We start from the raw sequence: 24,963 nt of genomic DNA on the forward strand, positions 1-24,963 counted from the left end.
CAGAAGCTAAAACCCTTGTCAGTTGTTCAAACAGAAGAGGCAGACTTCATCAAACTGTGAAAGATATGGAGGGATGTCTGTTCCATTTACAAAATGTCATACTTCAACCAGGCCTTCAGTGGCTTCCATAGGGGTCCAAAGGCTCACATGGTTTTGGCCAAGTTCAGCCTTCATGAGGCTGTGCACGATGCAGGATCATGTTAGATGACAAAGTTCGAGACAGCACTGATGAAGCGTCAATCAACCTTAGTCATCAACTTCGACAATTAACTAGCTGGCACCCTGCCCAACATCAGTACTTCTCTTATATGAGCCCATTCTTCCAGAGAAGTCCCTTCCACCCTTTTGTGTCATACTTCTCTCATTCTCCAGCAGCTGCCTAGTTGAGGTTGGCAGATGCAAGGCATCAGTTTCTGATAACTCGAGACCCACCTCTCCATGTCCATTGAAGGGAACAGATCATTCCTTTCTTCCGGAATGATTCTGGGACCTGAAAATTGTAGAATATTGTTACCACTTGCACTTTTCACACTTCTCTGACCCCAAAGGATTTTGATCTTCACCTCTAATCCTTCTCAATCTTCCCAACTTCATTATTATGAAGTGGAGTCATTTCTCCTTGCAGAAGATGGTTGAACAGATATCTTCTCAGTGGTGTGGCCAGTGATCCTGTTCCCAGTATTTCCTAATCCCCAAGAAGCTAGAGAGATTGAGGCCTATCCTAGACTTGCAAAGACTGAACGTGATTCATGAGAGGTTCAGTATGGGCTCCCTCCAAACAGATCTTCCTTTCATTCAGCCAGTGTGCTGTAGATATCTGAAATATGCTTATGCACACATTTCCATTTATCCTACCTATTGTGGAAGCTCCTTGGGTTCGTGATGTGCACTTTCAATGCAAGGTGCTACCTTGTTGACTTCTTGGTGGCCCCAAGTGGTCAGTTTCAAAATTAAATTTTTAGGAGGCACTTTTCCATATTTAGGTTTGGTTATTTTTCTCCATCAAACCCCTAAATTAAAGTTGTCCTCAACTGATGATCTAAATGTCTGGTATTTGTCCAATAGCCTAAGTGGAAATTTTTGCATGCAAGCTGTGCGTTCATGAGTAGTGGAAAAATGAGGGAATGTAGGGTTAAATAAGTTACAGAAAAACATTAGATCACTGTAACCTGTAACCAGATGCAGGTATGCTAGCAGAGATAGTGGCACTGATGCTATGGTAGAAAATACTGTCTACATGTAAATTCTAGTATCTTTAACTATAGGCTTTGCCACTTTGGCAAACCTTTTTTTGCTCAGGTAGCAAACAATTGCCATATTTGTAGCTAAGTTTGAGCTGTCCTTGTACTTGCAGTGAATGATTTACAGTGCACCATACATTGAAAACAAAACTGACATTTTTGTTTTTCATTGTTTGCAGGTGTAATGCAGTCAAATACATTTACTGGTTGGAGCTGACAGTTGGCACCATAATCTGGGAGTATAAATACTTGTCAAAGCACCTAAGAAAAGTGAAAGCCATTTCTTTTTTGAGTAAAGACATCACCCATTCATAGTGATCACACATTGGCTATCATGGCAAGCAAAAGAAAGTCAACAACTCCATGTATGGTGCGTTCGTCTGAAGTAGAACATGGTGACCCTGATGAAGTTGAAACACTAAAAGAAAGGAGTGCTGGCACTCCAAAGCAAGAATCTAAGGATGACTGGGAGACTGAATGTTCTAGAAAGGATTGTGAAGTGGTCGAAGGGAAATCTGCAATGGATAATACATCTAAAAAAGTTCAAGGAGGTTATGAATGTAAATACTGCCCTTATTCAACAAAAAATCTCAATGAGTTTACAGAGCATGTTGATTTGCAGCACCCAAACGTTATTCTCAACCCCCTGTACGTGTGTGCTGAATGCAATTTCACTACCAAAAAGTATGATTCTTTATCTGACCATAATATAAAATTTCATCCTGGCGAGAGTAACTTTAAACTTAAGTTAATGAAACGCAATAATCAGACTGTTCTAGAGCAGTCTATTGACAGAACTAATATTGTTGTTACTGTGGGAAACAGTTGCCTAGAAAATGTTGAAAATGATGAACACTTGTCTGCGGGGATTACAGTAACTAAAACGCCAATAATGAAAATGGGAAAGGCTAAAGTTGATGGAAAAAAGATGCTTAGAAAGCCAGAGGAAGTAGCCATGGAGAACCAGATTGATGGAAGTTCCTGCATCATAACTGAAACCACTAAAACTATCAGTGTTAATGGAACAGAATTACTTCAGGATGCAATGGCTCATGTTATGCCCTCAGTACAGCTGCCACCAAATATCAGCCTTCTTCCCAAAGTTCCCGTTCCTCTGAACAGTACCAAATACAATTCTGCATTAGATGTTAATGAAACACTAATCAATTCATTCAATAAATTTCCTTACCCAACACAGGCAGAATTATCATGGTTAACAGCAGCATCCAAACACCCAGAAGAGCAAATCCGAATCTGGTTTGCTACTCAGCGTTTGAAGCATGGGATAAGTTGGTCCCCTGAAGAAGTAGAAGAGGCAAGAAAGAAGATGTTCAATGGAACCATCCAACCAGTGCCACACACTTTTACTGTTCTACCAGCGTCCCTTGCCTCAAATTCAAAAGTATCTCAGCCCATTATCCAGACTGCTGTACCTTGTCAAATACTTGGTCAAACTGGTCTAGTTTTGACTCAGGTAGCAAATGGATCAGTTACCTGCCCTCCTTTTACACTTGCTGTTGCTGGTTCTTCTAATCAAGGCCAGAAACGTCCATTACAGAACCAGCCAGTTACTCCAGAAACCAAACGTCCACAAATGGTTCAGTCACCAAAATTAAGTCAGTCAATAGCAACATCTCCAAATGACCGAAAAAAGACCAAGGAGCAAATAGCAGTTCTGAAAGCTAGCTTTCTTGCTAGTCAGTTTCCTGATGATTCTGAAGTCTACAGGTTGATAGAGATTACAGGCCTCTCTAGGAGTGACATTAAAAAATGGTTTAGTGATCATAGATATAGGAGTCAAAGAGGTATTGTTCATATTACCAGTGAATCTATAGCAAAAGCTCAATTAGCAATTGCAGCTGCAAGATCATCTGGTCGCTCTTACCATCCATATCCAGACTTCCTACCCCAGAAATTCAAAGAGAAAACAGAAGATCAAGTTAAAGTTCTTGAATGCTGTTTTGCAAAAAGCTCTTTTCCAACTCAAATGGATTTGGATAGACTAAGAGCAGAAACTAAGCTTAGTAGAAGAGAAATTGACTTGTGGTTCTCAGAAAGACGAAAGCTGAGGGATAGCAAGGAACAAGCAGTTCTGGATTCAGTGGAGGTGCATACCAAAAGAAAACAAGGAATGCAAAATGGATCAGTAACTCAATTTGGAGAGATGACTGGTTCACATCTGTTGGACTGTTTCTCCAATTCTTCAGAACTTCACAAAATTAAACAGGAACAGCTTCACCTCCTGAAAACTATCTTTGCAAGAACTCAGTGGCCTTCACCACAGGAATATGACCAATTAGCAGCTCAAACTGGGCTTGTGAGAACTGAAATAGTACGCTGGTTCAAGGACAATAGATGTACGTTAAGAACTGGAAGCTTAAAGTGGATGGAACAATACCAAAAGCAGTATAACCATCCACCTGAGCAAAACCAGAGCAAGGGATCAATTAAAAATGCTGGGAGTCCAAAGAATGGTAAAGGGGCTCCAAAGCAGTATTACCTGGAGAATAAGGAACTGAATAATGCAAACCTAGATAAACGAGTTCTGAAATCTGAAATGAGCTATGAACAAATGAGAGACTGTTTTTCAGCAAAACCAAGAGATGAGGCACGGGATAGATCGGAGAGTAATAGCCGAGATGGTCAATGCAGCGATGAAAATGAGTCTGGAGATGTGAATTGGGTGGAAGTGAATGTTGGGGATGAGGATGCAATTTCAGATGGTGCAGACAGCTGGAATCAAACAGCTCAAGAAGGCCAAACAGAGCTAGCAGTTTTTGAATCTGAAAATGCACCTGGAGAAAATTCCCACATTTAGCCAGGTAATGCTGCTGTCAATAGTTACTTCTGTAAATCTCTACAATTTTATAAAATTTCTCTCCTTTTAACTTGGTTGATAACCTTTTACATAATTAGTGATCTTTAATATGGAATGGTCTTTCTTCCGCAACTGTTTTGATGCCAAGTAAATGTAATTTGGGTGGCCAGAGAATTGGGTCAGGGGACAGTGCTAGATGTGGTGTACTTGGATTTAGGTAAGGCCTTGACACAGTTCCGCATAGGCAACTAATTAAAAAAAAAAAAATTAGCATACTTGGTATGGGCCCTAAACTGATGGAGAAGAAACTGGTTGCGTGGAAAGCAACAGAGTAATGGTAAATGGTGTTCACTCTGAAGAAAGGGGCTTTAGTAGCTGTGTGCTGCAGTTTTCGCTCCTAAGTTCTGTTCTTTTCAACATTTTCATGAGCAACATTACAGAAGCATTATCAGCAACATAGTAGACAGGAATGTGTGGAATACATGAAGGATCTAGCAAAGCTCAAGGAATGATCTAGAGTCTGGCAGCCAATATTTAGTGCTGAATAATGCATAGTTGTGCTTTTAAGGTACAAAAATCCAATATAGGTGAAATTCTTCAAAGCATGAAAGAACAGGATCTTGTGGTGATCATTTCTGATAAGGTGGGCGAACCAAGTGGATAAGATGATGGCAAGAGCCAGAAATATGCTTGGGTACATAGGAAAAGGAATGGTCAGGAGAAAACAAGATGATATTGCCTTCGCAAAAGTTCCTGATGAAATCTCATTTGGAATACTGTGTACAGTTTTGAAGACTGAATCTTCACAAGCATATAAACTTGTTTGGAGTTGGTACATAGGATGATTACTAAATTAGTGGGCTTCATTCTAAAGCATATGGGGACAGACTTAGATGTAAATGTATGCCATAGAGGAAAGGTGGGATATGAGAGATATACTTCCAAGGCTTCATGCACAGGAAGGAAAGGAAGCTCTAGAACGAGGGATTTTGGGATGAGTCTAATCTAAGAAAGATATAAATGTTTACATTTTTATAGCTGCATTTCTCACTGTCCTTGCATGCTGCTAATGATGTAATTTTACTTTTCTTTTTAAACTATCCATTTTTACTCATTACCTTATTCAGCAAAAATTGTCATCTGAATGCAAGCAGAATATATTAATCCTGGCAGATGGCTAATAGCCAATGAAGCCAAGGGCTGGAGCTTTTAAAAATGTTTTGAGTATGTGCAGGACTTTTGCACCAGTAATACGTTTGGAGTCCTTTCTCTTCTATTTTTTTTTTTCATGTTGTTCATCCACCAAACAGATGAAAACACATTTTTTCAGTTTTCTAGATTTTTGCATTGACTCCAGTTCCTCCTTTAATGCTTAGTTATATTTTTCATTAGTTTTAATCTGTTTTTTTGAATTGGTTCTGATTAAGGCTTAGTGGCCCAGAAAGCTCAGTTGGCCTTTTATTTATTTTTTAACACCATTAATTGCCGTTTTTCAGCTGATGTCCCAAAAGAAACCAAAAACCCAAATTTTAGCAAGTGCCCTCAGTGCAACCACACAATGTCAATCACAGATCCGCATGCCTGGGGAATGTGCACGACGTCTCTGGTTGTATCTCTTGTCTTAAATGATTCCCAAAAGCCGCCTGACCCATTTAAGACACATAGGGAAGCTCTCTGTCAAATAAGCGCATGGCCCATTGACCTCAGAAAGCCCTGAGCTGCACTGAATGCTGGTGGTACATCAATATCAATAGAACATTGCCCTTCAGTGAAGTTGAGCATCAGCTCCTCCCACCTGACAAAAGTGAAGGATTCTGCTTCATGTCAACATTGCATCAAACAAAGGCAAAGAAGCAGTGACATTGATTCCCCTTCGATGTACAATGCAGGGAGGTAATGGCTATGCCCATATGTCCTTCCAAGTAGCCCTGCAGAGAAGGCCATTTGCCCTCAACAGAAACTCAGGTTATGCAACAGTCTCTAAGGCTCATGGTGCGGCCATTGATACACCCTAAGTAATACAAAATATGACCACCACTCCTGAGCGCCCCCCCCCCCCCCCTCCCCGGTTAGACTGCACCCCGAATACTATGTGCAGTTTTGGTTGCTGCATCTGAAAGATATAGTTACACTGGAGAAAGTACAGAGAAGGGTGACCAAAATAAGGGACACGGAATGACTCCCCTATGAGGAAAAGCTAAAGAGGGTTAGGGCTGTTAAGCTTGGAGAAGATGGCTGGGGGGGGGAATATGATAGAGGTCTACAAAATCATGAAAGGACTTGAACAGGTCAATGTAAATTGGTTATTTACTTTCTCAGATAGGACTAGGGGGGCACTCCTTGAAGTAACACATTTAAAACAAATCGGAAAAAATTCATTGCACAGTTAAACTCTGGAATTCATTGCCAAAGGATGTGCTTAAGGAAGCTGGTGTAGCTGGGTTTAAAAGGGATTTGGATAAGTTCCTGGAGGGAGAAGGTTATTAATGGGAAATAGCCACTGCTTGTTGCCAGCATTGGTAGCATGGGATCTGTTTAATGTTTGGGTATTTGCGACTTGTATTGGCCACTGTTGGAGACAGGATGCTGGGCTTGATGGACCCTTGGTCTGACTCAGTATGGCATATCTTATGTTCTTATGCAAGGCTTTGGCTTTCGTATCACACTACTGTCTGGGTTGGGATGGCCGATGTGACAGGTTTGGCCAGTCTGTCCTCTGGAATCTCTTTGAGGTGTAGAACCCAACGTTCTTGCCTAGGGCCCATCGCTTATTTATTTTAAAAATGTATGTACCGCAAATCAAGAATTTCTAATCTGTTTACAAAAAAAACATACATACTGTCTCCCCCTCTGTTACCACAGCACTGAGTTGGTTGTGCCTTTTGGCACCTGGTTGGTGCTTGTTGGTTGCGTTTTGTGTTGGGGAGCAGCCTGGATTCACCCATGTGTAAGGGCTACCATGTTGCTTACCTGTAACAGGTGTCCTCCTAGGATGGCAGGATGTTAGTCCTCATGAAACCCACCCACCACCCCACAGAATTCAGTTTCTCCTGTTTATTATTTTATTTTTATTGAAATTCTGTCATGAGACTGAAGAGGGACCCTGGGTGGGCGCATGGTATAGGGTATGCCTGGCATGCTCTGTACCCAGTCAAAGTTCTAGGAACTGACAGTTTTCCGTGCCAGGCTCCATCCAATGTCACCCATGTGAGGACTAACATCCTGATGTCTTAGGAGAATACCTGTTATAGGTAAGCAACTCTGTTCTACATAAATGAGTTACCAGTTAAGAACTACCTGATGTATCTAGAAGAAAAGCACATGAAGGTCCCCAGAGGTGGGCAGAGCTCCAGAGTTTCAATGCGTGGATGAGACGATGGTGCAGGGAAGAGGAATTCAGCTTTGTAAGGAACTGGGGAAACTTTTTTGGGGAAAGGTGAGCCTTTTCCGAAAGGATGGGCTACACCTTAACCAGAGTGGAACCAAGCTGCTGGCACTAACTTTCAAAAAGGAGAGAGCAGCTTTTAAACTAGAACAAGGGGGAAAGCCGACAGTCACTCAGCAGTGCATGGTTCGGAGAAATGTATCCTTGAAGGATACTAATGAAACAGGAGAGTTAGGGCATCCCAACAGAGAGGTTCCATTAAAAGCAAACATAGTCCATATGCCTATATGTAAAAAATCACCAAAGCTAATGATTTCTGAATTATCCCAAACAACTGAAAAGCAGGTTGTTAAAACAATCAAAAAACACACTTTGAAATGTCTGTATGCCAATGCCAGAAGTCTAAGAAGTAAGATGGGAGAGTTAGAGTGTATAGCCATAAATGATGAGATTGACATAATTGGTGGAAGGAGGATAACCAATGGGACAGTGCTGTATCAGGGTACAAATTATATCGCAATGATAGGGAGGATCAACTTGGTGGGGGTGTGGCACTTTATGTGCAAGAGGGTATAGAGTCCAACAAGATAAAGATCATACAAGAGACTAAATGCTCAGTAGAATCTATATGGGTAGAAATCCCATGTATGTTGGGTAAGAGTATAGTGATAGGAGTATACTACCGTCCACCTGGACAAAATGGTCAGACAGATGATGAAATGCTAAGAGAAATCAGGGAAGCAAACCAATTTAGCAGTGCAATAATAATGGGAGATTTCAATTACCTCAGTATTGACTGGGTAAATGTAACATCAGGACTTTCTAGAGACATAAAGTTCCTGGATGTAATAAATGATTGCTTCATGGAGCAATTGGTTCAGGAACCAACAAGAGGGAGCTATTTTAGATTTAATTCTTAGTGGAACACAGGATTTGGTGAGAGAGGTAACGGTGATGTTGCCACTTGGCAACAGTGATCATAACATCAAATTTAAACTAATAACTGGAAGGGGGACATTAAGTAAATCTGCAGCTCTAACACTAAACTTTCAAAAGGGGAAACTTTGATAAAATGAGGAAAATAGTTAGAAAAAAACTGAAAGGTGTAGCTACAAAGATTGGGTTCAACAGGCTTGGACATTGTTTAAAAAGACAATCCTAGAGGCGCAGTCCATATGTATTCCACGCATTAAGAAAGGTGGAAGGAAGGCAAAACGATTACCATCATGGTTAAAAGGTGTGGTGAAAGAGGCTATTTTAGCCACAAAAAAAAATCCTTCAAAAATTGGAAGAAGGATCCATCTGAAGAAAATAGGATAAAACATAAGCATTGTCAAGTTAAGGGTAAAACATTGATAAGACAGGCAAAAAGAGAATTTGAAATGAAGTTGGCCATAGCGGCAAAAACTTTAAATATATCCAAAGAAAGAAACCTGTGAGGGAGTCGGTTGGACCATTAGATGACCGAGGGGTTAAAGGGGCTCTTAGGGGAAGATAAGGTCATTGCAGAAAGACTAAATGAAGTCTTTGCTTCCGTGTTTACTAATGAGAATGTTGGGGAGATACCAGTTCTGGAGATGGTTTTCAGGGGTGAGTAGTCAGACGAACTGAACCAAATCACTGTGAACCTGGAAGATGTAGTAGGCCAGATTGACAAACTAAAGAGTAGCAAATCACCTGGACCGGATGGTATGCATCCTAGGGTACTGAAGGAACTCAAAAATGAAATTTCTGATCTATTAAAATTTCTAACCTATCATTAAATCATCCATTGTACCTGAAGACTGGAGGGTGGCCAATGCAACCCCAATATTTAAAAAAGGCTCGAGGGGCGATCCAGGTAACTATAGACCAGTGAGCCTGACTTCAGTGCCATAAAAAATAGTGGAAACTATTGTCAAGATCAAAATCGTAGAGCATATAGAAAGACATGATTTAATGGAACCACAGTCAACATGGATTTACCCAAGGGAAGTCTTGCCTAACAAATCTGCTTCATTTTTTTTGAAGGGGTCAATAAACATGTGGATAAAGGTGAAACCGGTAGATGTAGTGTATTTGGATTTTCAGAAGGTGTTTGACAAAGTCCCTCATGAGAGGCTTCTATGAAAACTGAAAAGTCATTGGATAGGAGGCGATGTCCTTTCGTGGATTACAAACTGGTTAAAAGATAGGAAACAGGATTAAATGGTCAATTTTCTCAGTGGAAAAGGGTAAACGGAGTGCCTCAGGGATCTGTACTTGGACTGGTGCCTTTCAATATATATATAAATGATCTGGAAAGCAATACGAGAATTTGCGGATGATGCAAAATTATTCAGAGTAGTTAAATCACAAGCAGACTGTGATACATTACAGGAGGACCTTGCAAGACTGGAAGATTGGGCATTCATTGCTAGAGGATTTGGTTACAGTAGTTAATGTAACTGGGTTTAAAAAAGGTTTAGATAAGTTCCTAGAGGATAAATCCATAAACTGCTATGATGGTAATTAATAAGCAATAGTAGCTTGTGATCTGACTAATGTTTGGGTACTTGCCAGGTAATTGTGAGTTGGATTGGCCACTGTTGGAAACAGGGCTTGATGGGCCCTTGGTCTGAGCCAGTAGGGCATGTCTTATGTTCTTATGATCTCTCTCCCTGAAGTCATCAATGCAAATTAGACTGTCTTAGCACTTTATTCCTCCTCAATGTCCATGTGTTATGCAGCAGGTGTGAGGGGACTGGGGCTAGGATGGGGAAATGGAGGGAGGAAGAAGAGCCGAGATAAGAGGTGCATGAGAGTCATGTGGGAGTAGAAATATGAAGAGTGAGGAGCAGAGAAGACACGATTTAGCCAGAGATGGGTTAGAAGAGGTTCAAAAGAATTAGGGAAAAGGCATTATAGGGATGCAAAAAGGATAGGGTGTGTATTATGGGAGGGATGAAAGTCAGAAATGGTGTCTGGGTGATGATGAGGCAAAGGTGGTGATGGTGTGAGAGAGATGTTGAATGGGGAGAAGAGTTTGTGAATGGTGGGGCGAGGTTGGGTGACAGCCATAGTGAAAGAGGGAAGGGAGGAGAAGGATAACAGCCAGAAGTGGTGATGAAGGGGGGAAAAGAATGAGAGCCATAGATAATGACTGGGAGTAGAGAAGACTTGGAGAGAGATATACACAATGGGTGATTGGGGGAGGTGAGAACCAGAAGAGGTGATGGAGGATGTATCTGAGTGGGTCAGACAGGTACTGGAAGGGGATAGGGAACAAAAAGGGGGGGGGGGACATGGGGAGTGAGAGATGGGACTGGGGGAGAATAGATACTAATGTTGGGCTTAGGGTCGGACAGGATGAAAAAGTGAAGGTGTCAGGGATACTGGAGGTGGGTAGATGGTGAGGGGAGAGGGCAAATAGCATAGAGGGTCGGGCAGGAAGCATTACATTAGAGTCCTCATTGTGGGGGTGGGGGATGTTATGTTGGGAAGGCCAAGAGGAGAGGCAGGTGGGAAGACCAAGTGAGACTTTACCTTCACCACCTGGGGGGGCAGCCTTGAAAATGTGAAACTCTAAAGTGTACACTCTTGGTGTGTGAAAGGTTGGCCACCTTTGTAATATTGTATGAGAATTCTTTATTGCCACCTTAAACTACATTTTTGAAAGTACTGGGATGGTTTTGTTTTTCTGGTGGTGGAGTTTATTTTTCCAATATAATTTAACGTTTCTTCCTTATTAGGAGTTTTCCTACTGCTGAGAATATTTAGTTCTTTTGTAATTTGGTGCTTAGTTTCTGACTCGCTCAGCCAGTCAAAGAATTTTGTTCATAAAGAAAAAAAAGTTCTAGATACATGTTCTGGAATGAATGATCATTTTTTTTTCTTTATTTTAGATAAACCAGTTGGCTATAATACCCTGATAACAGAGAAGAAAGCTTGCTAAAGGAGGTAGAAAATATATTTTCATATATGAAATATGATAACCAGTGAATTGTGACTGCAAGCTTAACCGCAGCTTTGGAGACTCTGAATACTCCTTGCCCTCATGGAGAATCAATATGGAATTGTTTATAGTGCCAAAGCCCTGCTACTGCATTCACAAAAAGTTCCTTGTAAATAGATTTTTCCTATCCCTTCTTGCTATATTGGAATGCATTTGTACAGATGTGAGACATTTTTGTTACCTTTCTTATTGATGCAACTTGTGAAATCATACTGATGCAAGATTTTGTTCATATTTTTTTAAAATGTAGTAACCTACCCTGTCTACTTTTCCTGTCTACTTTTCCTATTTTAAAATGGCTATAACATTTTGGTGTGGTACATCAGGATCCAATCCTGGATTGAACAAGATAAGTTTGTTTTGGAACAGCTGAGTGCATCTGATGTTGACAACTGGCTGACAGTAAACTTCACATTGGCAGAGAGAGCTGCTACATTAGTGGACAAACCTGACACAACTGCTGTATTTTGTTTATCTAAAATAGGCAGCAACCCTCTGGAGGTTTTCTCAGCATACTTTGAGTGCACTGGAGTACCTTTTCATTTGCAAGAGGATACTGGAATAAGACCGAATGGCAAATGTTTATATGCCTTGGATTTTTTCCCAAGTGAAATTGGCCATTTTATTTTACTCTGGAAAAATTGGTGGAAGTTTTTAAAAATTTTTTTTTTTGAGGGGTGTTCTTTTAAATTGATGATCTGCCCATAAACCATGAAGACTGTGTAGTGCAGTAAATAAGACTAACCTGCTGCAAAATTTTAGACCTAGCCCTTTAAAGTGAGTGCACTTTCAAAATAACCCTATTTTTTGAGAAACTGTTGTAAATGTTGCAATGTGGATAGTTGTGTTTGGAAAATATCCATATTTCAGTCACTGCGCAGATATTACTAGGGAGTGTGAATAAAACCTTTTTAAAAAAAAAAAAAAACAAAAAAAAAACCTTGTTGCTTTTTTTTTTTTGTAAATAAGACATTAAATCCTAATGTAACTTTTTGACAAGGGATGGATAACCTTCTGTGCTATTCTTAAATCAGCAGTTGGCATCATGTTGAGCATGACATTGACAAAATTATATTTGTCTTGTTTTCACTGTCTCATTTTGATTTGTTCATCTCCTAGGTTTATTACAATAACTGTTCCAGTGTATAGAGAAAGTAGCACTGACAAGTTTTAGCTTGTTTACAATATGGGTAAGATGCTAGCAGTTTATCCAAAAAAGACCAACATTGTGGTTGCTTATAATTTCAGAAGTAGGATCAGTGTGGTGTAGAAAGTTTTACAGACTAAAGTCTTACAGCAGACTTTTCTCTAGCTTTTGGCCAGCTTGGGGGCAATGGAGAGTGAGTGCCAACTTCCCCTCCTTCCTCACACCCCAAAAAAAGAAATATATACAACTTGAATATTTACTTGCGTAAACATCTAAAACTTGACTATAGAATAGTTATGTGCAGACCTCTTTCATTAATCTAAACGTGCATAAATTCTTTAGTAATGCCCATTTGAGGCTACATTTAAGGTGGAAGCAAGGCCAAATGACTGCTGGCATGTTTAAAAGGTGTGATGTGTGAGAGCTGTTCTAGCCAAAAACATTTTTCAAAAATTGAAAAGGAATCCAAATGAAGGAAACAGCATAAGCACTGGCAAGTTAGATGCAAAGAATTGATAAAGATGGCAAAGACACATTCTTAAAAGAAGCTTGTGTGGAAGCAACAACTAAAACTTTTTCTGGTGCTTTCAAAGCAAAAAGCTTGCAAGGGAATCTGTTTGAGGCGTAAAAAGGAAACTGAGGGAAGACAAGGCCATAACAGAGGCTGAATGATTTCATTTCTTCAGTCTTTACTGAGGAAGATCTTTAGAGGGATAACGTTAGTCTGGTGTAGCAAACAATGACACGGGTAGCACCTTATAGATGCTGTTCTTATGGACTCAGTCCTCGAAAACAGTTGACAGTCCACTTTGCCAGATGCAGGAAGGGATGTACAGGAGATGGGTAAAATATATACAGAACAAAGAGAAGGTGTGAAGTGTTAATAGCATTATAGTATAGCCTACTGACAACTGAGGTAAGTGTGAAAAGACGATGATCTGATAAGTTCATAGGGGCCGATGCAATACGGTGCGCTCAGCCGACCGCAGTGTTTAACCCGATGTCGGGCGCAGGTTAAATAGGCGCTAATCCATCCCCAATGCAATAGGGATTAGCGCCTATTTAATGCGCGTCCGACACGGAATAAACGAGTTAGCAGACAGGCAGGTTATGAAAACCGAGGCAGAGTTTACTGGCGTCTGTCTTCATAATCGGCAGCCACAGTGGGTCGCGTTAGCAAGGAGGCGCAAAGGGCGCGCAAGCGACCCTAGCGCCTCCTTCCTAGCGTGACCCCCTAATTTACATATTGCATGGCACCCCTCTTGCAGGTGCAATGCATGCATTAAGAAAGCAGGCGCTGAAAAGTCAGCACCCGCTTTCTGCGAAGATTATTGCATCGGCCCCATAGATAGTCATGAAGCCATTGCCTCTGTTCAGACCTAGGGTGATAGTGTTAAGTTTTTTGATGACTTCCAATACAGCAGCTTCATGCTGTAGTATGAAGTTCTTTTGTAGGCGTATGACAACCTCAAGGTCAGATAGACAGTGTCCTAGAAGGTTGAAATATTCTGTTGGTTTCTGGATGTTGCCATTTCTACCGTAATACCGGACTTATGTCAATGTCTTCTTTTCCTTAGGGATTGACCTGTTTGTCCTATGTAGACAGCTGAGGGGAACCTTTTTATTTAATCCTAAGGTGCCAAGAGAGTTTTGAGATGCCATATCATTCAATGTGCTGCAATAAAAGGTTGAGCGCATAAAGAAACATTCGGATGACACTTATCCTATTCCATATCCAGCCCCCTGATGCAGAACACAAAATAAGACCAGTATTGGGCCATTTTCGATTGACAAGATAGACTTTCACAAATCACTTAAAGATAAATTGGAATTTTATTTGCAATAAGGAAAAATTAAAAAAAATGTGCTAGCCTATGATTAATTAAAAGGCAAGGAAATCATTTTCAGTTCTGCAAGACAGATTCCTTAGGAAGAGGTAAGTGCCTTTAGAAAGAAATTCTTGAGAGAGAAAAAGGATGCTGTCTTAGAATACAGTGGCTTGCAAAAGTATTTGAGCCCCTAAAAAGCAGATTTGTGTGGATTACAAATGACACACAGATTATTTATTGCAAATCAGTATGCTCTTAAGCTAAACTTTTGAAGTCACAATTCATAGTTTTGTATTTCGCTGCATTTTTCTGTAACAAAATTAAACTGGAAAACACTGCTTGCTTAAGTATTCAACTCCTTCAGACTAGTACTTGGTAGATCCACCTTTTGGTACTGTAACAGCTTTTAAGACTGGGGTAAGTTTCTACCAGCTTTTGAATACTGTTTGGGAGTGATTTTTGCCTATTCTTCCTGGCAGATTTGTTCCAGGGTGTTCAGGTTGGTTGGATGACACTTATGGACTGCAGTTTTCAAATAGTGCCACAGATTCTCAATCTGGAATTTGACTTGGCTGTTGTAAAAAATTCACCTTTTTGTTGTTCAATCCCTCCTGTGTTGCTTTGGCCTTGTGCTTGGGATCATTGTCCTGCTGAAAAGTGAACTTTCTCCGTTTTGTTTAGCAGACTGAAGCTGGTTATCTTGCAGTAACCCCCTGTATGTTGCACCATTCATCTGCCCTTCAATTTTAACAAGATGCCCAGTCCCCACTGAGGAAAATCCCATAACGTGATGCTGCCACCCCATACTTTACTTTTGGGATGGTGTTTTCTGAGGAATGGGTAGTGTTAGGTTTGTGCCACATATACCTTTTTGAATTTTGGCCAAAAAGCTCCATTTTTGTTTCATCTGACCACAAAAACCTTATCCCACATTTTAACTGGGTCACTCTGCTTTCTGGCAAAACTCCAGATGTGCTTTGATGTGGTTTTTCTTCAGTAATGGCTTCTTTCTAGCTACTCTTCCATGCAGGCCAGTTGTATGCAGAGCTCTTGATATGGTTGACTGGTGCACCTCCACTCCAGTCTGAGCCACTGAACTCTGTAGCTCCTTCAAAGCGATTGTTGACCTTTGTGGCTTCCCTCACAAGTCTCCTTGCTCTGATGCTGAGTTTTGAGGGACTACCTTGTCTAAGCAGTGTCTAGGTAGTATAATGCAATTTCCATTTCCTCAAAATTGATCCAGCCCTGCTCACTGGGATATTCAAGCACTTGGATATTACTTTGTAGCCATTTCCTTAGACTGCTCTTTGGTCTTCATTTTCATAGCTTTCCTTCAGATTCATAGTCTGACCAATGGTACTGGCATTAAAGGAGTCTTTTATCCAGAAAACCTGACCCTTTTTTAAATTACTCACTTATAGAGGGCAATTGTTAGGGCAATATCTTTCATCTGTATAAACTTGTAGATTCCACAGGATAGGGGTTGAATACTTATACAAGCAGTATTTTTCAGTTTTTAGTTTTATTTTCCAAAAAATGCAGAGAAATGATGAATTGTGACTTTGACAGACCATTATGCCCTTAAAGTAAATTTTCAATCAACATACTGTCTGGAACAATCTTTGTGGCATTTGTAATCCACACAAAGATGCTGACATTTTAGGGGATCGACTACTTTTGTAAGCCACTGTATACAAATTATATTTAAATGTATGTGTAAATATACATTTTACTTTGTTTATCTGTTCATTTTTCTACAGGAAAAATAGTCATTTCTACATTCAGTTTTTTTTTAACCAGAGGGTATTTAAACCAATCTCATTATTCATTTACCTAATTGAGGGTACTTTAATAGAAATATATTTAAGACTTAAGAGGAAAAGAAAAACTCTAAATGCTTTCATGAGGGGCAGGGCTGAGGGCTAATTAAGTGGTTGGGTTAGGGTAAAGAAATCAAGAATTTATAACATAGAAACATGATGGCAGAAAAAGACCATATGGCCCATCCAGTCTGCCTATCTGTCCAATTAATTTAGCATTATAATTATCATCACTTCCTTAGAGATCCCCTGTATTTATCCTATGCGTTCTTGAATTCAGATACTGCATTTCCACTGGTAGGTGGTTCCACATCCACCACCCTCTGTAAAGAAATATTTCCTAAGATTATTCCTATCCCCTTTCAATCTCATCTCATGACCCCTCATTCTAGAGCCTCCTGTCCATTGTAAAAGGCTCACCTCCTGTGCATGGACACTTTTGAGATATTTGAATGTCTCATATCTCCCCTTTCCTCTAGGGCATACATGTGTAGATCTTTTTGTATGCTTTAGAAGAAGACCACTGACCATTTTAGTAGCCACTCTCTGGTCAGACTCCATCCTGTTTATATCCTTTTGAAGGTGCAATTTCCAGAATTGTACACAGTATTCCAAGTGAGGTTTCACCAGGGTCCTCTTATACTGGGGCACTATCTCTTTACTTTTTCTATTGACCATTCCTCTCCCTGTGCTTTTTCTGTCACTTTATCCACCTATTTGGCTACCTTAAGATCATCAGGTACAATTACCCCCTGATTCCGTTGCTCTTTCTTTGTCCTTAGAAGAATTTAATCTCCAGTACTATACATTTCCATTTGGTTTTTGCATCCTAAATGCATTATTGTACATTTTTCAGCATTAAATCTTTGCTGTCATATCTTAAATTGTTTCTCAAGCTTCGCTAGATCCCTCTTCATATTTTCCACTCCTTCCTGGCTGTCCACCCTGTTAGAGATTTTGATATCAGCAAAAAGACAAACCTTTCCTGACAACCCGCTCAGAAAAATGTTGAACAATCCAAGGACTGATCCCTGAGGCACACTGCTAGCAACAACTCCCTCTTCCAAGAAAACGCCATTTACCACTATCCTTTGTTGCCTCCCACTCAGCCAGTTTCTAACCTATACTGCACTCTAGGATCCATACCAAGAGCATACCATTTATAAATCACTGCAGAACGGCATCAAAGGCCTTGCTTAAATCCAAGGACACTATAGCACTGTTCCTTGAGCCAACTCTTTGGTCCACCAATCAAATTGATCAGATTCATCTGACAAGATTTACCTCTGGTAAAACCAGTCTGCCTTGGATCTTGCAATCCATTGGATTCCAAAAATTGCACTGTCCTCTGCTTTAGCAGCATTTCCATTGGTTTGCTCACCACAGAGGTCAGACTAACCAGCCTGTAGTTCCCAGCCTCCTCCTTACTTCCACTTTTATAAATAGGAACCACATCTGCCATTTTCCGGTCCTCTGAATCTACTCCAGACTTTAAAGAAGCATTGGAAAGGTCAGCCAGCAGAGCTGCCAGGAGTTCCCTTAGTACCCTCAGATGGCCTCATCACCTTATCTACTTTAAGTTTAGTTAGCTCCTCACAAACACACTGTTTGAAGTTTACCTCACTTCCAGTCTTTGTTTGTTTTATGTGGCCCTGCTCCAGGCCCCAGAGAAGGGCGACCAAAAAGGTGGATGGTCTTCATCGAATGACTTATGAGGAGAGATTGAAGAATCTAAATATGTACACCCTGGAGGAAAGGAGGAGCAGAGGTGATATGATACAGACGTTCAGATACTTGAAAGGTTTTAATGATCCAAAGACAACGACAAACCTTTTCCATTGGAAAAAAATCAGCAGAACCAGGGGTCATGATTTGAAGCTCCAGGGCGGAAGACTCAGAACCAATGTCAGGAAGTATTTCTTCTTGGAGAGGGTGGTGGATGCCTGGGATGCCTGGAATGCCCTTCTGGAGGAAGTGGTGAAGACCAAAACTGTGAAGGATTTCAAAGGGGTGTGGGAAACACTGGATCCATAAAGTCTAGAGTATGTGAATGAAGAGAGAGGCATGGGGGTGGCTTGTGGGAATGACAGCTACTGCCTAGAGATTAATACCCTTATTCAATAAACATACACACGGTTAATGTGACTCCAACATTGCTCTATGCTTCAAGAGGAAATGTGGAAAAAAGGATTTACATTCACAAAAAAGTGTGTGTGTGGGGTGGGGGGGGGGGGGTAGCTTTCATGTTGTGGCAGTTACAACCCAAACCAAATAAGCCTGATACTTTACTTTCAATGCATATCCAGCGTAGCTCTCTGCTTCAACGGCAGGGGGGACTGAAAAAAGAGGATCTATATTCAGACAAGGACTGAATTGCACAGGCTCGGTAAACAAATAAGCGTGGGAGTAGCTTGCTTAATGCGGTGGTTACTACCCCTAACCAATTAAGCTAGATACTTCACTTACAGGTAGCTCCAGCACTGCTCTCTACATCAGTGGTGGGGGTGGAAGGTAAATAGAACCCAAAAGTTACTAATAAGGGCCAAGAGTAACACATAAGTATGAGAGAAAAAAATGTGTGAAAGCTTGCTGGGCAGACTGGATGGGCCATTTGGTCGTCTTCTGCCGTCATTTCTATGTTTCTATATGTTTCTACAGTGAGCACCCAACAAATATTTTGTAAGCAATTTTGTGTTTTCCTCAACAGCCTCTACATATTCCTCCTCTTCACCTTTGAGTCTCACCATGCCACCTTTGCACTTCCTTCTAATACAGTTTAAAAAAAAAATCTTGTCCCCCCTGTTTTACTGTATTTGCTATTTTCACATTCCTGACTATTTTCCCAGTTTCTCTTAATTTTTCCAGATATTGTCACCTGTCTTCCTCTTTCTGTGATCTCTTGTAGTTTATGAATGCTAACCTTTTCTCCCTTACGAGGCACACCGCTAACAACAACTCCCTCTTCCAAGAAAACTCCATTTACTACTATCCTTTGTTGCCTCCCACTCAGCCAGTTTTTACCCTAGTCAATCACTCTAGGATCCATACCAAGAACATACCATTTATAAGTCTTCTCTGCAGAAACCGCATCAAAAGCCTTGCTGAAATCCAAGGACACTATCTAGTGCTCTCAGCTACTTCTTTAGAAAACAGTAATGGCCTTTTTCCTCTTCCCTTTACATTCCTAACAAAAACATTAGTTGCCCTTATATCATTTCCTTTTAATTTTGCCCACTAGATTTTTCCCATCCATCCCAGCATGCCAAGAAATGAGCTGTTTTATAATGGGCAGGATGAGGGAAGGCTGACCTTTAGAAGCAGAGTATTCCAAAGAGTTAACAGATTTTAGAACCTTTAAGCCAATTGGTACAGAAAGTATAGCGTTTTTAACAGAGGCAGATTGGGAAGGAAAACACAGAAAAAGTTGTTTAAGATATAACAATGTAGATTTACAGGATGGAGAAATCTGACAACATAAGAAAATGCCATACTGGGTCAGACCAAGGGTCCATCAAGCCCAGCATCCTGTTTCCAACAGTGGCCAATCCAGGCCATAAGAACCTGGCAAGTACCCAAAAACTAAGTCTATTCCATGTTACCATTGCTAATGGCAGTGGCTATTCTCTAAGTGAACTTAATCGCAGGTAATGGACTTCTCCAAGAACTTATCCAATCCTTTTTTAAACACAGCTATACTAACTGCACTAACCACATCCTCTGGCAACAAATTCCAGAGTTTACTTGTGCGTTGAGTAAAAAAGAACTTTCTCCGATTAGTTTTAAATGTGCCCCATGCTAACTTCATGGAGTGCCCCTAGTCTTTCTACTATCCGAAAGAGTAAATAACCGATTCACATCTACCTGTTCTAGACCTCTCATGATTTTAAACACCTCTATCATATCCCCCCTCAGCCGTCTCTTCTCTAAGCTGAACAGCCCTAACTTCTTTAGTCTTTCCTCATAGGGGAGCTGTTCCATTCCCTTTATCATTTTGGTAGGGAGGGAGATTACAGTGGGAGGGAGGGAGATTACACTGAATAGATAACGTAGGGAATCTGTACCCAGCAAGAGAGAAAATAAGGACTGGAATCTAGAGCAATATTATTTCATGTCTTGAGAATCACATGTTGCTCAAAAAGAAAATTGTGTATATGTACAATTTTTATTGCTTCTTTTAGAAGACATATACCAAATTAAAGCCAGATTCTAATAGTTCTGTGCAAAAAGCAAATATATTCTATGTATGTATATACACACACAAAATCACAGTTGCAGCAATCATCACTTAATCATGCTTATTAAGCTAAAAGTAGAGTTAAAATAATTTGTATGTTTGTGAATTAGAAGTATAATGATAAGTTAGACCCCAATATTAACTTTATCCCAAAATGTGATTGTGTATTGGAGGTGGCTGTATGTCAGAAAATATTAAAATTTTTTCAAAATAACATCTGCATTCTATACAAATAGACTTCCTTATGCAATGTGTAAAAATAAATATTTATTTTATTATTAAAATAATTCATTTGTGCTCTCTTAAAGCAAAACAAAGTACAGAATTATGAGTGCAAGGACTAAAGCCCAGCAAATATTCTCTGGGTTTTTTAGGAGAGATGTAGGAATGGGAATGATTTTCAGTTTCCTGATCTAGGATTGTTATCTATTGTTTCAAATCCAATGTTTGTTTTTTTAAGGCTTTCTTGTGCATACCAATAATTTCACACATTTTCTTAAAGGAAGTTAACTGTCTCGATGCATACCGGTATGATGTGTAGAGAGCTACTCTCGATAGAGCTGGGCAAGTCAGCTGGGTTTGTTGTTCAGTTTGCTAAGCATACTGGAACATATAGGGGCAGATTTTAAAAGCCCTACGCACGCTGTAGGATCTTGCCAGGTATTTGTAACCTGGATTGGCCACTGTTGGATAGTGAGCTTGATGGACCCTTGGTCTGATGTAATATGGCATAATTTATGTTCTTATGTAACATATGGCAAAGTAGGACAAAGCCTGCAAGTGAGGTTTTTTTGAACAATTTTGAAATAGTACATTTTGCCCAAGGATTTAATGTTCTGCAAATTTACAGAAGACAAATTCTATAGAAAAAGCTCATGCACACAGACTATTAAGGCATAGAAAAATGTTTTGGTTTCAAAACTAGAACAATTACTAATCATCTTTCTCTCTCTCTCTGTATAGATATATATATATATATGACTATATCTATATATGTGTATATTTATTTATTTATTTTTAACTTTTATATACCGACATTCTTACATCAGATGCAAATCATACCGGTTTACAGAAAATGCAGGAAATATATTTCCATAGTCTAATACAATGAACATTTATAACTAAAATTGTTAACAAGCCATAAAGGTAAGAACTTGGAAAAAAAGGGTTAATTAACAGAAAAAAATAAATGAAAGAATTTTAAATAAAGCACAAAGGGGAGAACCCCCTTTGTCGCACGGCGCCTGGTGGTGAGGCACTTTTAAACTGCCGACGAAGCTGTCGGTGACATCGTGGGAGGGGGTGTGGTCTCTCGATCGGGTTCCTCTCAGTCACACATCTCACTGTTTCCCTCACCTGCCGATGTTAGTTTCCCAAGATGGAAGGAGGCCTCCCCGCTCGCCGGTGCCTGGTGGTGAGGCGCTTTTCAACTGCCGACGAAGCTTTCAGTGACGTGGGAGGGTGTGTGTGTATGTGTGTATATATATATGTGTGTGTGTATATACTGTATATTAAACAAAATGGCACTTATGAAAGCCTATATAGGGAGGGCTATACAAGTAATTACACTCAAAAACAAACATAACCCCAGTTATATATATTTCTTTATTAATCAGTTTCTACTTAAAAAAAAATAATTATACAAATTTAACCTCTAAAAACTCAGATTACAGCAACCATTCACCTTTTCACTTACACAGTCATCCCCAGTCTTCAAAGTCACAATCACTAAAACCAACATTTCCCAGCATGTAGCAGATGAACTCAGGACCAATGGGTATAGTGTACTCCTGATAGTAGTTGGAGACGGATCAGATTTCAGTCTGACGTCAGCCCTAATACGTATACCCCTGCAGGAAGTGCAGCTCTTCAGTATTTTCCATCTCCATAGCAGTTCGGGACTCTATGCAAGCTCGCCCAGCGTTAGAGTAATTTAACAAAGAAACCCAAAACAAGAAGAAATCTTACCTCTACAGACGAGCCCCGCTCTCCTGCGGTGACACCCCTTGAGTCCCTCCCCCAGTTGAGAATTCCCGAGGTGATTTCCGCGATCCCTCGGAGGTTGGCCTCAGTCCGGCAGCCGACTCTTGGCGTGGACTTAGCCCCCGGCAACGGGTGAGGCTGAGAGGCAGCGGGTGCAACTTTGAGCGCAGCGGTGAAGGTATTTTTCCCTCTCCTCCGCAGCCGGAGACCGCCCGGAATGAGACCAGGAAACGCCGAGACAAGGTAAGGTAGAAAACATCTTTAAAGTCTCCGGTCTCCGAAGTTCGAAGAGTCGCACAGGTCGCCAGCCGGCGCCAGTGCCCCCGGGTTGATCAGCCCTAGCAGGGCTAGGCCCTGGTCAGATTCTGGGATCCTCCCATGTGGATACCCTCCTAGGTGGTCGCCATACTGGCCGCGTAGTCACCGACACCATCTTGACCTGTTCACCGCCCTGTCCGCCATCCCGACCTGTGCACAGAGAGGCAAGCCGTGTGCACAAATCTCTTGTGCTCATATCAGCACACGCATAATTGCCGTGCGCATAGCGACGCGCACAACCACACGCCTACTGTGCCGGGCACATAAGTTTTGCCCGTGCGCACATCTTATTGAGCATGCACCCAACTTACGCGCACAACCTCGACACACCAGAGCGCATAACTAGGCTGCCCGGTCCCTGTATTTTTTACGCGCACAAGCCATGGCACCACCGGAGAAGAAGCTCAGGGCCTTTGCCCAGCATACCACATCAGAGCTGCGCAGCATGAGGAGGCCACAGCCCTGTGTATACAGCAGAGAAAGTCTAGACCCAGGAGAATGGAGACTGTCGACCACAGCATCCCAGTTGATAGTGAGCCGTTGGGGAACATCAACCATCGACCTCTTGGCAAACCGGTCCAATGCCCAAGTGCCCAGCTTTTTCAGCCGCAGACGGGAACCTCAGTCCCAGGGAATTGATGCCCTGGTACAGACCTGGCCACAGGAAACTCTATTATACGCCTTCCCACCATGGCCCCTATTGGGCGCAATCATCCACAAGATGGAACACCACAAGGGTCCAGTACTTCTGGTGGCCCCGGACTGGCCAAGAAGGCCGTGGAGCACAGACATGCAAAGGCTACTGACAGGGAGCCCTCTCCTGCTACCGCCACACAGGGATCTGCTCCAACAAGGGCCGATCCTCCACGAGGACCCAGCTCAATTCTCTCTTACGGCCTGGCCATTGAGAGGACTCGCCTGAGGAAGAGCGGATACTCGGGGGCAGTAATTGACACCCTGCTTCAAGCACGCAAGTTCTCCACATCCCTAACATACATAAGGATTTGGAGAATATTCGAAGCCTGGTGCGAGGACCGCGACATCATCCCACACTTAGTCAAAATTCCCGCAATGTTGGAATTCCTACAGAACTGTCTACAGAAGGGATTGTCTCTCAACTCCATCAAGGTACAGGTGGCCGCATTGTCATGCTACGGAACCAAAAGTGAGGACGGTAGCCTAGCTTCTCACCTGGATGTCTCCCGCTTCCTGAGGGGAGTCAAGCAGATCCGACCACCCCTAAAGTGGCCAGTACCTCTATGGAACCTCAACCTGGTCCTAGACTTCTTAGTAGGAGCCTCCTTCAGACCTCTCCACGGCCTGTCTCTCCAACTATTATCAATGAAAACAGCTTTCCTGGTGGCAGACTGTTCGGCCCATCGTATCTCCGAGCTACAAGCACTGTCCTGCCGGGAGCCGTTTCTCAGACTTACTCCGGGAACCATCCAGTTACGCACGTTCCCGTCCTTCCTCCCCAAAGTGGTTTCTGACTTCCATCTCAACCAAACCATCTCGCTACCATCGCCAGATGAGCATAAGGATTCGGAAGAATCTCGCTGCCTGCGCCACCTCAACGGCGGCAGACTCCTAGTCCAATACCTGGAAAGATCAGAATCCATACGAAAGACAGACCATCTATTCGTCCTTCACAGCAGGAAGAAGCAAGGGGAAGCGGCCTCGCAGGCAACCATAGCCCGCTGGATCAAAGAAGATATCAAGGCGGCCTACGTAGAAGCAGGCAAGCCGCCGTCTTTGCAAGTCAAAGTCCATTCCACTAGAGCCCAGACAGTGTCCTGGGCGGAAACCAAGATGCTGTCACCCACCGAGATCTGCAGGGCGGCGACATGGTCCTCCATCCACACCTTCTCCAGGTTCTACCGCCTGGATGTTCAGGCTCGAGAGGACACAGCATTCGCAAGGGCAGTACTAAGTGGGACTCGGGCAGCCTCCCACCCGGTTTGGGAGTAGCTTTTATACATCCCATTGGTCCTGAGTCCATCTGCTACACGCTAGGAAATGGAGAAATTACTTACCTGATAATTTCGTTTTCCTTAGTGTAAACAAATGGACTCAGCATCCCACCCATGGCTGCCGTCATTCATGGTATCCTCGGGTGACATTCCCGAGAGCGAGTTATTCACGGGTAAGCCAAGCTTTCCCTCCAATTAGGACACCCATCCTACTGGGTGTCGACGTTTCCTGGTTCAGGGCACTG

The 24,963-nt window shown here is 41.7% G+C and overlaps 1 protein-coding gene across 3 annotated transcripts in view; it reads left to right on the forward strand.

Moving 5' to 3' along the window:
* The window catches only part of ZHX2 (zinc fingers and homeoboxes 2), a 65,192-nt gene extending 52,839 nt beyond the window's left edge, over positions 1–12,353 (forward strand). For all 3 annotated transcript variants that reach the window (XM_029591964.1, XM_029591963.1, XM_029591962.1), the window contains 2 exons: positions 1,421–4,063; positions 11,308–12,353. In XM_029591964.1, coding sequence (XP_029447824.1) covers positions 1,576–4,059 — 2,484 coding nt within the window. In that variant the 5' untranslated portion in view covers positions 1,421–1,575 and the 3' untranslated portion in view covers positions 4,060–4,063; positions 11,308–12,353. The remainder of the gene's footprint in view (positions 1–1,420; positions 4,064–11,307) is intronic.
* Positions 12,354–24,963: the final 12,610 nt, after the last annotated feature.

The sequence above is a fragment of the Rhinatrema bivittatum genome, chromosome 2, assembly GCF_901001135.1.
Source record: "Rhinatrema bivittatum chromosome 2, aRhiBiv1.1, whole genome shotgun sequence".
In the NCBI taxonomy this organism is placed as follows: Eukaryota; Metazoa; Chordata; class Amphibia; order Gymnophiona; family Rhinatrematidae; genus Rhinatrema; species Rhinatrema bivittatum.